Here is a 15,164-nt window from a genome sequence, read left to right as displayed (position 1 = left end):
ATGAATCATACAGCCATGAACCCTGAATTTGTAGCTTTATCACTTACAAGGGCTGGGGCAGCTCTGCTCTGGAGCCAGCCTGAGAGAGCTGGGCTGGTTCAGCCTGGAGAAGAGAAGGCTCCTTAAGGGGAGACCTTAGAGCAGCTCCAATGCCTAAAGGGGCTACAGGAAACCTGGAGAGGGGCTTTGGACAAGGGCCTGTAGGGACAGGACAAGGGGAATGGCTTTAACGTGCCAGAGGGGAGACTGAGATGAGCTCTTAGGCAGAAGTTCTTCCCTGTGAGGGTGCTGAGGCGCTGGCACAGGGTGCCCAGAGAAGCTGTGGCTGCCCTATCCCTGGCAGTGTTCAAGGTCAGGTTGGACACAGGGGCTTGGAGCAACCTGCTCTAGTAGAAGGTGTCCCTGCCCATCGAGGCTTTAAGGTTCCTTCCAGCATAAACCAGGCTGAGATCATATGATTCTATGTATCAGTTTAACATCCCTGTTCAGAAGATACAATAACACCTGTGAATTGATGTCTCATTCTGTCTAAAGCCTGATACTGTTTAGACTAATGAAGCATGAAGATCTTCATACACTTAAATCGGGCAATGTCAATGTTATTTATGTATGTATAGAGATGTATGTATATTAATGTACGTATAGAGATCGTGTGTTGCCATGTTTCTTACCAAGCACCCACATTTTCTTTGGGTTTCTGTTTTAGCAGATTTCCATGTGTCTGAGACAAAATACTAAAAGAGGTGGGAAATGGAATAGACGTTTAGGCACCTAAAATGCCTTGGCAAAGGGCTGGCATTTTGGATATGGATGGCTGTTGACATAGAAGCTTAATTCAAGTTGGTGCTTGAACATTGAAGATTTTACATTGCATCTCATGTACTTGTGTGCTGTGAGGTTTTAATAATATTCCAGCTGAAAAATTCCATCTGGATTCTATTAAATATAGTCTGATTTTACTGCTTAGTGATCCTTGCTGATCCTGTAACTTATTTCCCAGGGTTTGAATATTTTTTTTGATAGCCTGAACTAGACATGTCTGTATAGGTTTGTCCCTTCTTTCAAATCAGGATCCAGCTTTTAGGATCAATGTAATATGGTCAATGGTTAATGCTGTGTTTTGGCTTTAAGGTAAATGTTATAAAAGCATTCTTTTTTGATGAAGCAGCAAGTCAGTGCACTCAAATTTCACTTTACTGAAGTGATGAATACTTTGGGGCATCAGTTGTTTTGTTCTAATGCAACATAGCTGCAGTAGGTAAGTAGTGCTCATAGATGCTTTCTTACATTATTTACTTACATAGTAAGTAATCCAGAGGGGAGTAAAAACCTGGAGCTGTGCTGATGCCTGTTGCCCACTGGTCTCTGTAGTTAGTGGTGATAATCAGTGCTGTGTTGTCCACTGTTAACAGAGATAAACAAATGCACAGCAGGAGAAGCCAAAGGTTTCGTGTCATCACTAAATAACAATTGTAATAAACCAAACTGAAATGGTGAATGGAGGATTAATTAAGCAAAAGCAGGTATATTTGCTGTCCTGGTAACTAAACTAAGTCACACCAGCATTTGCTCACCTCTGTTATGAATAAATTCCTCATGGTATTGGAGCAAATGTGCGTTGGTTTGGTTTATAGTTAATATTACATTTATTACTACTCAGGCAGTGGCTGCTTTTTATAGTTGCAATGTGCCTTGCAGCAAAACTTGTGCTCTTAACTGAGATCTGAACAGGTTTCCTTTAAGGCACTGAATTACTTTCTCAATGGAAATCACAGAATCCCAGAGTGCTTTGGGTTGGGAGGGACCTTAAAGCTGATCCTGTTCCAACTGTGTCCAACCTCGCTTTGAACACTGCCAGGGATGGGGCAGCCACAGCTTCTCTGGGCAGAGCTTCTCTTTGGGTTTTCTGCTAAGCTCTCCTGGGTAACCTGTGCAGGATGATGCTGAATGTTTAAATGCTAGTTTCAGTTTGATTAAATGGCAACTTCTCCTGGCCTTAGTCTGCACAGGTAAATGAAAGTGCTGGTTGTTCTCCCTCTGCTGTGTGCTCATCTCCTGCAGTAGTAGAACTCAGCATTTTTGCTGCAATGGACTGTGTATCGTTGTGGCTATTTCCCATGGCATGGGTGGAGGAGCAGATCCTCTGCTATTCAGCTGTATGCGCTGAAAGCTTCAGCTTTATGCTGCATGCAGTAATTTCGTGGCTGGTTTTGCTAGTGTGGGATGTTTCCACTGAGCATTAGGCACTGAATGTATTACTCCAAGTGAAGGGAGGTTGTGTGTGTGTGTGTATTGTTCATGATAAGCCTAAAGCTAAATATTCTGCCCATATTATACAGACCTTGCAAACTGTATGAGTAGTTTAATTTGACCATGTGTAATCAATGCACAGGCGTATTTTCAGGAATGATGTACAAATGTAACTGGGGGAATGAATTGAAGATCATTGGTAGATTAAATGATCTTACGTCTTTTTGCAAGAATAAGCCACTTTTAGGTAGCAACAGAAGAGGACTGTGTTTGTGGACAAGGCTCTTCTATGGCATTACCAGCAAGGTGTGGAGTTCAGCTATGAGAAATCAGCTTTTCTTGCTTGAAGTTTCTTAATGGCTTTAGTCTGAGAAGTGTTTAAAGTCTTTGAAACAAACCCAAGTACACTGTGCATTCCAAACAGTATACAAACAACAGGGTGTGTTTTAGCAATTAATTCATTAGTCATTAGTTTATTAGGTAAATATTGTATTCTTTCACCAGCTCTCAGGCTAATGAATAGTATGTGTGAACAGTTTCTGAATTGAAGAAGTTGCCATTAGTTTGCAGGAGCATGAGGAGTTCAACCAGCAGTCATGTAAAAAGGCTTTGTGAACTTGGTATGTTATTTATTACACTCAAGATGGTTTATTAAAGCAGGATAGCCCTTAAAGAAATAGCACCGGGAATTTAGCATGGCTTTGTCTTTTCACCTTCTAATTGTATCTTTGGTTTCATTTGGCTATAAACTGTTTTGTTCCAGAAGCTGTGGAAATGAAGGGCGTGGCAGATAGGATTTCAGAGGACAGTGTTGCTAAACTGCAAGAGCAAGCTGAACCAGGACTTGAAGAGAAAGGTAGGAGACTAAAAACTTGACTGCCTTGGACAGTCTAACTGGAGCGCTTGGGATTGAACTTGAATCCATGCAGCTAAATGAGTTAAGGAGAGCGATTTATGCTTAATTCAACTGCTCCCTTGTGTTTTAATCACATCTTGTGATAAATTCCTCCTTGAAAATTGTACTTTCCCTGATAAAACAGTTACTTTTAGTTTCTCTTTCCTTACTCCTCTGCACCTTTTCAGAGCTCAGTGCTTGCAGTACCCCAAGGGCAGTGCATGGCTGCTGCATGTGAAGCCTTTGGTGACTTGTTCTGTGTAAGAACTGACTCACTGCATGTTGCCTTTTTGTACAAGTATTTGGGAGCTGCACTTAGTGTTTGCATTTGACAGGACTTTAGAGGAAAATTCTGTCTCTGCATTCTTATTTCTCCATTTTTTTCCAAGTTCTATATAGCTCCCAAGACATATGTTGCTAATGAGGTATTTGTATCTAGCTGCAGAGTACATGGAGCCATAGAAGCAAAATGTAGGAGGAAGAACTGAGATTTAAGCAAAAAAGCTGCATTCTTGTGTTCTTCAGGTCCAGATGCTTGACTTCACTGGGGGAGTTGATGCCATGGATGTGGAAGGTCAGAGGCTGTTTCCCAGTCCACCTGTGGCTTTCAGAGCCTCAGAGCTGTGTCAGACCTTGGCCAAGACATTTGTGTGACCTTGCACAAGTGGGAGAACTTCCATTCTTCCTTTTAATCCTTTGGACCTGTCTTGTCTAATGGAATGTATCTGTTATGGAATATAACTTTATATTCCTCTCTTTATAATTTGAATGAGGAATATCCACAGGTTCAGTATTGATTTGGATTGGCTTCTCAGGTGGCATAAGAACCAAGTATTGACTGGTCTTTGTTTTCAGCTTTATTCAGTCAGACAGTGTAACACAGTAGTGCATTGATGAAACTTTATTTCCTGTAAGTTCTTCTAGAGGTGAAACTGTCACTCACATTTCATACCTTTCACAAGATGGAATGGGAAATAAGTCTGACAGTCATTGCAGATAGGTAAAAGTTGGGTGCTATTTGGAGTAATCAGAAGACAGTGGAGTAATCAGAAGGCAGTGATGAACTGCCCCTTTAATGGACTTGATGATCTTAAATGATCATTTTGAGCACTGAGGCTCTGAACCTTTCCATGATGGTTTTTTGTTTTGTTGGGGCTTTTTTTCTCCTCACAAATGAGGATGTGTCAGCACACCAGTTATTCTCCCTTGGTATCCTCCATTAGGAATCCTCACTGGATTCATGGCAGCCTCTTAAATAAGAAGTGAATGTTTAAAGCTTTCTGGCAGAAGAGTGCTTTGGCCTGCCTCAGCTCTTTGCTCATAACCCCTGAAGTTATTTATGTTCCACTTTCTTTAGACATAGATACACTCAGTATAGCAAGAAGGGAGGAACAGCTGGATTTCAGGTCACTATAAAAGTGTATACCTGCATGAGGCTTGCAGGACTCCTTGCAGCTGTTGATCTTCTGTCGCCTGAGTAGCTGTTATGTTAGTGTGATGCATGTTGGGATGTCGTGAGAGCAAGTAATCAGCTGACTATAGAATCATAGAGTCTCAGACTGGTTTGGGGACCTTAAGCTCCCTGAAGGGACCTTAAAGCTCATCCAGTTCCAACCCCCTGCCATGGGCAGGGACACCTTCCACTAGAGCAGGTTGCTCCAAGCCCCTGTGTCCAACCTGGCCTTGAACACTGCCAGGGATGGGGCAGCCACAGCTTCTCTGGGCACCCTGTGCCAGCGCCTCAGCACCCTCACAGGGAAAAAAACTTCTTCCTTAGATCTAACCTGAACTTCCCTTGTTTCAGTTTGATCCCATCACCCCTTGTCCTGTCGCTACAGTCCCTGATGAAGAGCCCCTCTCCAGCATCCTTGTAGCCCCCTTCAGACACTGGAAGCTGCTGTGAGGTCTCCACGCAGCTTCTCTTCTCCAGGCTAAGCAGCCCCAATGTTCTCAGCCTGTCTCCATACAGGAGCTTCTCCAGCCCCTGATCATCTTCATGGCCTCCTTTATTTATGATAGCTGTTTCTTTGAAAACAATATAAATTTATTTGACCAAGAGAATCAGCATAGAACTCTTGGTGTTGAACGGGATGGCCAGATGGATGTCAGCCAGTCCAACCCCCTGCTCAAATCAGGGTCAATGTTACCATGAAACTGTGGAAGAATTGAGACGATGCCACTTCCACAGACGAGGGAATTTCACAGTATTAAGAAAGAAATAAAGAAACAAGGCATTTTAAAATGGAGGTTTTTCTTCAGTGTCCCTTTTGAATTGCACGCACTCCAAGATGTGGAAAACCTGGAAGTTCACAAGATACAGAACTTTATATAAGCGTAGAGGCCTTTTCTGTGCTGGATTTCATGGTCAAGTGTAGTGCTGATAGGATTCAAACTGCTGTCGTGAGACAAGTTAGATTTGCCTAAGCCAACGTTTTATGTTTGTTTTGTTTAATAGAAGAAGTGGAGGATGTGGCTCCTGAGAAGCCTGCAGAAAATGGTGAAGTACCTCTTGACCTTCCACCTCAGCCCATCCAAAGGTATGCTTCTATCCTTGAATCAAAGTCTGATGTGCCTGGAGGCACAGTCAGTCAGTCCAATTGGAAGCAGCAAGGAAACTTGGAGGAGGATGTTTCTACAAGTGGTACAAAATAATAAGTGTTATCCCATGTATGGTTTCCCTTTATTCACTTTCATTTCCTTCTATAAGGAAAACTTTAACATTATGGATTTAGAAAATAAATCTGAAACACTTCACGAATTGCCTCGATGTGCTTATTAAAATATGAAAGATGTGTGGAGAGTCTAATGAGAAGAATACAGCATTACATACCTGTGTTTCATAAGTACAGTGTTATGGATAAGGTGAACTTGCCTTTTAAATCCTAATTTACTTTTCCTTTGCTCAGCAAAGGCTTTTTTAATTATATCAGGGTCTTCAAGAAACCTGGAGAGGGGCTTTGGACAAGGGCCTGTAGGGACAGGACAAGGGGAATGGCCTTAAGGTGCCAGAGGGGAGACTGAGATGAGCTCTTAGGCAGAAGCTCTTCCCTGTGAGGGTGCTGAGGCACTGGCACAGGATGCCCACAGAAGCTGTGGCTGCCCCATCCCTGGCAGTGTTCAAGGCCAGGTTGGACACAGGGGCTTGGAGCAACCTGCTCTAGTGGAAGGTGTCCCTGCCCGTGGCAGGGGTTGGAACTGGATGAGCTTTAAGGTCCTTTCTGAGCCTTGGTCTTACACAAATCATAGGGGGTTTTGTTTTAGACGCATTTTCTAGATTTTCCTAGACTCTAATAGGATAGCAAATGTTGTGCTATTGGGTTGTATATTAGAGATGTTTTCAGTGGGTTTATGCATTGGGTAGTTTACTCAGCTCTTATGTGTCTGTTTCTTTGGATGGACATACCAGGCTTCCTTTTATACTATAAATGAAACAGCCTCTTTGCTATTTCAGGCGAATTCCCCGTCCTGGCAGTGCAAGACCAGCACCACCCAGAGTGAAACGTCCAGAAAGCGCTGAGCTCTTACCTCCAGAAAGGTAAGGAATAGGGAATGTGGGTACAGATGTTTTTAGCTCTTGTGCCACAGTTTTCTCAGATCTTCTATGTCTCACCTGCTGATGAACAGCTTTAGGATGGGTCATGGAATCCTCGAGCGGTTTGGGGTGGAAGGAACCTTAAAGCTCATTGAGTTCCAAGCCCCTGCTGTGGGCAGGGCCACCTTCCACTAGACCAAGATCACCTCTGATCATTGTTTCAGACTGGAAAATTCAAGTCCACTTTATTTGTTTGATTGTTCTGCAAATCCAATGCATTATCTACAAGTTATGGTTATTTGTCACATTTGGAAGTTCAAAACCATAACTGTTTTGCCTTTGGAAACCCAGAAACAGACAACCTTGGAATGTTCACCTACTCTGCCGCTGCAGAAGATCTGTAAAATATGCAATGAATATTTATCTTCAAAAAAGGCTGAAACTGCCACTTGCAACTGTGGTCAAAATGGCTTACTTGATCTCTGATAAGTCACTGAAGTAGTGTGTTTAGAAGGAAAATATATTTCCTTCCATGAGTGGAGGATGGCTACCTTGGGCAGTGCTGCTTTATTTTATGGGAAGAAAGGAGGGTACTGCTGTCTCTTCTATTCTGGATAGATCTTACTAGGCTTTTGGGGCAGATTTTAATAGGTTTTCATTTTCATTGTGTCTCCTACAGGAGTGGTAGTGGTAAAACAGTCTCAAACGTCATCATAGACCAGCAGATTTCTGATGATGATGATGACCAGTTTGTGGTGGAGACAGCACTGCCACTGCCCGAAGTGCCACATATGGAAATGGTCTGTTCATGTTACACGTTATAGAACCTTTTTCCATCCTTTTTTGTAACTTACTTGTTTAAGTAGCTTCTAGCTGAATATTCTGGTAGAGTTGTGTATTAGACCAATGCCAACTTTGTCCAACTAAAGCTGTCTTCCTGCATGTGTAGGAGCCAGAAGTGGAGCTGGTTGAGGATCAAAAGCATGGTATGTTTGCTTTTACATATTTATATATAGATATGTATAATAAACCCATGAGTTTCAAACAAACGCTGAACACTTAGAATGCTGAATAAAGCAGCAAAATACCTCCTGAGGGTAGGAGCTTGCAAGAAAAAAAACAGAAATTCAGTCAAATCAAGCCCAGTCTTGTTTCCTTGTGCAGCTGGATTTACAAGTGATGTTCAGCACAGAGTTTCTATACAACTCTCATGTCAGCAGGTTTAAACATTCTGCATCAAACTCAGAAATGAATGTTTCTTACAGTGTCAGGTACAGCTTGTCAGCTGTAAGGAGATGGCATTGGCTGCTCAAGACAAGCTGTAGAAAAGCTTTTAGAAGACTTCTTAACGTTTATGCTTACTTGGGACTTCAGATCTCTGATTCAGGGGCTTCTATTATGGTTACACTGGATGTAATTGGGGCAAATACACTTATTTGCATCCAAAATCTCCTTGCAAAGGAATAGCTATAAACTTTTATTTTGCGGTTCTTGAATTCTTCCAAAAGGGGGTTGCAGAGGAAAAGCCTTCGTGTTCATACAGCTCAAGGAGTTGGTTCTGGACCAAGAGTTATTCAGTAAATGATACTGATGGTACAGTTCAATTTAGAGGACATTGGAGAAAATAGACCGATTGAGAAATACCTTGGAGCTCAGGAATTAAAATACGTCATGGAATGCTGTTCTTGTTGCTGGAAATTAACATTAACAAAAAGGTTTAAGCAATTGGGTTCTATTTGATTGTCTGAATGTTTCAAACAACACTTTAGTGCCAACCAGTGCTAAGAAATGTACTGTTTTTTCCACAGGTGGGCTTGTAAAAAGACTCCTGGAAACAAAGAAGGATTATGAAGCATCACAGATATCCTCAAAGACGACAGAGAGGGTAAGATGGTAATGGCCTTTATAGAATTGTCAGTATTAAATACTGTGATTGTGACCTTTTTCTCTGCCTCAGATGTGTTTTTTTCCCATTTATGATCAAGCTTTCCTCCTTGATGCTTTTAGTTCTCCATCAGTCTGTCAGATGTCACCTCCTCTATGTAGTGCTCTCTCTTTCTCACCTTTAATTTCTGCAGGTTGGAGGTTTGGTTTTTATTCCAGGATCTCAGGACAGTTTCTCGAGGGAGAATTTAGGCTATTCTTTTGTTTCCTACAACAAAATCTGCTCATTTCAGCCTAGATGGAGTAGGACACACTGTGCATTTGTGCAGCTGCAATATTACCGTTTCAATCTTACTTGTCCTCTAGGCAGTATCCTATAGCTCAGCAATCACTATCATTGAGGTGTTTTTAATAAAAGGCATCTCTGGTGCAATTAACCATATAAAGTAGTATTATTTCACCAAATGTTGCCCTACTATACCCCAGCATTCAGGTCTATGAATGTGGTTTGATTATGATAGTGATATGATAATCTTATGATAGATTACAATATGAAGTGATTTGATGTGAGTTGTTCCACAGTCAGTAGCTGGAAAAGGGAAGGGAGTTTATGGTTTTGTTGGTTATTCTTGTTGTTTTGATCACTTAGAAAGGGTCTAGCAGTGGTCACAAACCAAAAGCAAAAGGTTGAGCCCCCTCATTTAAATGTCTTCCTGTTCCAAGTGGAGAGCTCTTGGTTTTTCAACCCTGTAAAACTCATGTTACAAGAAGCAGCTGAAGGCCAAGCATTGAGATGGAGTTCTCTGATCCATTGGCCCTTTGAAAAGTTTCTCTATCACTAAACTAGTTTGATGTGCTAGTGAGGAGGCACTGAGGAATGCACTGCAGGGTTCTGCTCTAAAATGAGATAAGTACATAGTGTGTTGGAAAGGTGAGTGCTTTTCATGAAATCTTAAACGTTCAATTCCAATCACATCAGCTCATTTTGTTAATGTTAATTCAGTATTGTAGATTTTTCCTACCTGTGTTTGTTTCAGGAATGATCTGTAGTTTGGCATGCTGGTTTTGGAGGCTCAGACCTCAAGATACCAGCTTTTCACAGAGCATCAAGCCCTTTCAAATACCCATGACAACTTGACTGCCTCTTCTGGCTTTCTGAACTGTAGTAGTTTGGCATTGAGTAATGATATTCTAATAGGTGATGAGCCAAGTGTAGAGCAGTAAGAAACTGTCCCTGAGGACTAAAACCATGGTAGACAGCAGACTGTGTTGAAAACCTGGTCTTACATAGTACTTCCATGACTTTCTGATCACCTCTACAGTCTGCAGCGAACGTGACACAAGTGTTAACTTTTAGGATTGGAATTTTGGGAGGGTAAAATCAACAATTCTCTGAAATGGAGATACTCCTGTTTGCTTTCCTGGCCAGCAGTAATGGGGTATGCTTCCATACAGACCAGCCTTTTCATTTCTTCCCCACCAAGTTGAAGAATCTGTATCAGCACCAGTGTGGCAGCAGGACCAGGGCAGTGATTGTTGCTCTGTGCTGGGCACTGGTGAGGCCACACCTTGAATCCTGTGTTCAGCTCTGGGCCCCTCGCTACAAGAGAGACACTGAGGTGCTGGAGCAGGGCCAGAGAAGGGCAACGGAACTAGTGCAGGGCCTGGAGCACAAGTGTGATGGGGAGCAGCTGAGGGACCTGGGGGGTTCAGTCTGGAGAAGAGAAGGCTCAGGGGGGGATCTTATCGCTCCCTACAACTGCCTGACAGGAGGATGGAGCCAGGAGGCGCTGGGCTCTGCTCCCAAGGAACAAGGGATGGGACAAGAGGAAATGGCCTCAAGCTGCACCAGGGCAGGTTTAGATGGGGCTGAGGAACAATTCCTTCCCCACAGGGTGCTCAGGCATTGGAACAGGCTGCCCAGGGCCGGGCTGGAGTCACCGTCCCTGCAAGTGTTCACACACCATGTAGACGAGGCCTCAGTGCCATGGGTTAGTGATGGCCTTGGCAGTGCTGGGCAACGGTTGGACTGGATGAGCTTAAAAGTCTTTTCCAGCCTAATTGATCCTATGATTCTAAGTTGGGATGGCAGATCAGACTCTTCGTGGGTTATCTTCCTCTCTAAAGTTTGTGACTGAGATCCAAGTCTGCTTGCCTGGAAGACAGTTCCTTTCATGTATTGCAGGGGCTGAAGTTGATGAAGAAAAGCAATCCTCCTTAAAATAGGAAAACACCTTTAATTTCCTGCTTATAATCAATCCATTAGGGATAGTTACAGCTTTATCCAACTTTGTGACTCTCAATCCAATCCATTTATTGCAGATGTGCAGCTTGTAGTGTCTTTGTACTGATCATGAAACACCATTGCCTATTTCTAATGAGTATGTCTAATGTGACACTTTGCCTGCCTGGACAAGTTCTTTCTATAACTCATCGAAGCAGGGGAGGTCTCAAAGTTGATACTGCTATTTGTGCAGTAGCTCTGAAGTTCATGATGTTGAGCTGGCACTCGCAAGAACAAGTTGTTCCTGCTTTTATCACTAGGTGGTGCTGTTGAATCATCAGTCCCCGGGCTAAGTTTGGGGATAGCAGTAGGAGTTGATCTACTTACGTCTTCTGCCAGTGCATAATCGTGGTGTAGGATGTGCCGTTTGCTGTTGCGGCCTGTCAGCTGGACATGAAAAGGGACAACAGGAGTGGGTTACAAAATCAAATCACATGGATTTCATCCTCAGGAAGCTTCCTGTGTTGTTTGTGCTGCATTTTCTGGGTTATATTCTGAATAACTCAAACAATTCCCTTTTAACCCCTTAGATTGTCTGGTTTTAAATGCATATGGACAATTGTGGCCTCCTACAATAACCATTCAGGCCCATTGCCTGCGTTCAGTCTGTAAAGCATTCATTCAGTCCTTGTTTGTCTTTTGTTGCATCTTTTGAAGCCCTGGTCTGTGTTAGCTGAGCTAATGGTGGAAAATAAACGTGCTGACTTCCTAGTCCATCACATGAGGACTTGCATACAATGCTGAGCTCCTGGAATATCATCTGATCTCACATCCAAGCAGCTGGCTGCTACTGCAGGAGGTTTCTTTGTTGCTACTGCTTTCAAATGATGTTGTTGAAGTTGTTGAGATCCAGAGAGAAGTGTAGTTTTCCTCAAAACAGAGGGGAAAATCAAAGCTAAAAATGATTAAAAGTGCACAGGATTGGTGACTGGTACAGGACAGATGTAGTTCAAGGAAAGATGAGCTGGAGACTTTACTGAATCCTGGGAGTTTATTTTAGAGGACAAACACTGTGATGTGAGAGACAGTAAAAGTAAAATCATAGAATCACAGCCTGGTTTGTGTTGGAAGGGACCTTAAAGCTCATCCAGTTCCAAGCCCCTGCCACAGGCATGGACCTCTTCCACTAGAGCAGGTTGCTCCAAGCCCTGTCCAACCTGGCCTTCAACAATGACAGGGATGGAGCAGCCACAGCTTCTCTGGGCACCCTGTGCCAGTGCCTCAGCATCCTCACAGGGAAGAACTTCTGCCTAAGAGCTCATCTCAGTCTCCCCTCTGGCACCTTAAAGCCATTCCCCTTGTCCTGTCCCGACAGGCCCTTGTCCAAAGCCCCTCTCCAGGTTTCTTGTAGCCCCTTCAGGCACTGGAGCTGCTCTAAGGTCTCCCCTTAAGGAGCCTTCTCTTCTCCAGGCTGACCCAGCCCAGCTCTCTCAGCCTGGCTCCAGAGCAGAGCTGCTCCAGCCCTCGCAGCATATCCGTGGCCTCCTCTGGACTCGCTCCAACAGCTCCATGTCTCTCTTGTGCTGTTGCCCCAAGAGCTGGATCAGGACTGCAGGGGGAGGGTCTCCTCAGAGCACATCAGAGGGAGGAGAATCCCCTTCCTGAGCTGCTGCTCATGCTCTGGGGGTGCAGCCCAGCACACAGGGGGTTACTGGGCTCAAGCGCACACTGAAGCCAGGTCATGGGGAGCTTCTCCTCACCCAACACCCCCAAGTCCTTCTCCTCAGGGCTGCTCTGTATTTCCAACATGGCATTGCCTCTGGGAATGTTTCACAGAGCAGATATGCAGAGGGTAGCAGGCAGGGGTCTGTCACGCTCGTGTTATCCTAGCACCTTGAGCATGTCTCATCTTTGAGGGATATTCCTAACATCACAAGGAAGGCAGTGACAAGGGTTTTTTTGTTGCAGTACTACAGAGCAACAGTTTTGGGAGGAATTGTTCTCTGGAATCTCTCTGGATAAAGGCAACAGAAGTAATTAGAAAGAAGGAAGAGTTTCAAGTGATTTGTTCCTGCCAAGTGGTCTATGCAGGCAAGTGGAACCACGTCCTGTTATGGCATTGGGACTGCAAGAATGGGTCCGTGAACTCTGTGCAGTGTGATGTGTTCAAATGGCCATAGGGTTTGTGCCAGGTCTCACTCTGTAATCTGCTGGGAAGTAGAATCAGTCTGGGATTTGACCATTTCTCCCCAGCCTGTCAGCTCTTCTACTTAGTTTGTTTTCCATCAAACTCTCCAGAAGAAATATCTTCGCCATCAGTATGCAACTGAATTCCAACACGTCGTATGCACTGGAAAGGGAACTAGGAGTGTACTTCTGTAGTTTGGAGTAAGGTAACCAGAAATCCAGTGTAAAGCTGAAAGAACTGCTTGCTTTGGGAAATGGGGTCTGATGAAATGATGGGTGATCCTCGTGTCTGTCAGGAAGAATGTTCATCCTCCTTCATTTGGTTCAACTGTTCGATAACTACAAAATAATGACATCTTTTCCCAGTTACATTCATTAGGCTTCAAAGCCTCATTCTTCTGACAGTTGGGAAAACGAAGGGGGAAAAAAGATATCCTGGAATTGCCAGCTAATACTTTCTTAAGTGCAATATTCAGCAAAACCCGTGATCAATGGATCTACTATCATTATTAATCAAGTAGATTAATCTGAGGTAGATGATCTTAGGGTCCTTTCCAACCCTGACCATTCCCTGAGTATATGACTCTTATGAAGTAGATTAATAACAATAACTAAACTCATAACAATTAACCTGGCATCTTATTAATCAACTAGAAATTAAGTGACATTGGTGAATTAATACTTAATCCACAGAGGACACCCGTGGATTCTTGGGGCTGTTTCACACATTGAACTGCTGATGTGCAGTTGAGGAGCACTGCTGAGGAGCATTTCTTTGTGTTAAAAGCATTCCTCTGCAGCCTTTTTATGGGCTGCATTTCCCCAGCATGCATTTGCTTTTTAAGAAGGTTTAATAAAGCAAAAGGAAGCGCAAAGGCAAGAAGCCTGAGACTTTCATCATCGGGGTTTTGCATGTGCAGGAACTTAAAATAATATACACAATTTTCAGGTCAAACAAAGGGGTCATTCTGGAAATACACAAGATTCTGGTGCCTTGATTAGCTGTGTTGAGCCTCACAAATTCCTAAAAAGACTTCCTAAATGTATTTGTTTAGAATCTAGCCCTCTAATGTTAAACAGAGAATGAAACAGATGTTACATTTTGTATTCCACTTCATTTATTTCATGTGTGGAAAATGTAGGCAGGTTATTAAATAGCTGAAGCAAGCGGGATCACAGAATTCCCATCTTTGCACTCCCAAATACAGTTCACGGGCTTCAGCAAAGCAGCAGCTTTGAGGTTTCTGTGAGGAACAAGTGATATTAAATAGCTTAGCACCTGGATAATATTAACTTTAATTACAAATATGATAAATTAGGTATGTACTTCTAAGCTTAGAACAAATACAATCACTGCTGATTCTGTTTGTTTAAAGTTCTTCAGGTCATTGATTTTTACATGAATCCATCAGCTGCACGACATTGTCCTCTCAGCCAATGCAGTTAGTAACGTGTCATATTAACCAGATGTATTCCTGTGCCATGGTATCCCAGCCTGGTTTGGGTTGGAAGGGACTTTAAAGTTCATCCAGTTCCAGGTCCCTGCCACGGGCAGGGACACCTTCCACTAGAGCAGCTTGCTCCAAGCCCCAATGTCCAACCTGGCCTTGAACATTGCCAGGGATGGGGTATTATTGTTTAATACTTAAAATGTCCACCAACTCCCATTAAACCCCTGTGATCCGGAAGCAAGCTGTGAACACAGGAATGGGATTTTTGTCACTCTTGGGATATTCCTGGTGTCGTGGCTCCTTTGCTGTGGCCTTTGTACCCAAAAGGTTCTGTCCTGTGTGTACAGTATAAATACATCATGAGACAGCAGATGGGTATGTTGAACTGAAAGGTTCTATAAACTGCAGTCAGACAGTGATTTCCATTCCTTGGAGAGGATACAGCAGCAGTGTGGTGTAGGATACATTACAGGTGACTGTCATATTTTTCAAGCAGCTTAGCAGTGATTGTGACTTGTGTGAAAGCTGTTGTTTAACACAAGGAACAGATCTGTTGCTTTCTGAAGGGGAAAGAAGTTGCTTTTTCAAGAGAAAGGAGGTTGTGGAAGTAGAAGCAATGTGAGCAGAAAGCCAGGCAGGTCTGGCACCCATTGGTACTGAATTAATACTATCTACTATTGTTGTCTCTTGGCATGTGTGTGGTCAGACCTGTAGGATTCTGCTTAGTGTGCTGAAAACCCC

At 43.3% G+C, this 15,164-nt stretch overlaps 1 protein-coding gene across 1 annotated transcript in view; it reads left to right on the top strand.

Annotated features, from left to right (window-relative positions):
• The window catches only part of TRAF3IP1 (TRAF3 interacting protein 1), a 39,262-nt gene that overhangs the window by 16,357 nt on the left and 7,741 nt on the right, over positions 1 to 15,164 (top strand). The window contains exons 8-13 of the mRNA XM_057422191.1: positions 3,014 to 3,106; positions 5,601 to 5,682; positions 6,597 to 6,680; positions 7,357 to 7,477; positions 7,627 to 7,663; positions 8,486 to 8,562. Of these exons, the coding sequence (XP_057278174.1) occupies positions 3,014 to 3,106; positions 5,601 to 5,682; positions 6,597 to 6,680; positions 7,357 to 7,477; positions 7,627 to 7,663; positions 8,486 to 8,562 (494 nt within the window). The remainder of the gene's footprint in view (positions 1 to 3,013; positions 3,107 to 5,600; positions 5,683 to 6,596; positions 6,681 to 7,356; positions 7,478 to 7,626; positions 7,664 to 8,485; positions 8,563 to 15,164) is intronic.

Source organism: Pezoporus wallicus, unplaced genomic scaffold, assembly GCF_028554395.1.
Source record: "Pezoporus wallicus isolate ANWC-B61680 ecotype Strahan unplaced genomic scaffold, APGP_CSIRO_Pwel_v1 contig_3488, whole genome shotgun sequence".
In the NCBI taxonomy this organism is placed as follows: Eukaryota; Metazoa; Chordata; class Aves; order Psittaciformes; family Psittacidae; genus Pezoporus; species Pezoporus wallicus.
The sequence above is the reverse complement of the archived record's forward strand: the minus strand, read 5'-3'. Positions and strand labels throughout refer to the sequence as shown.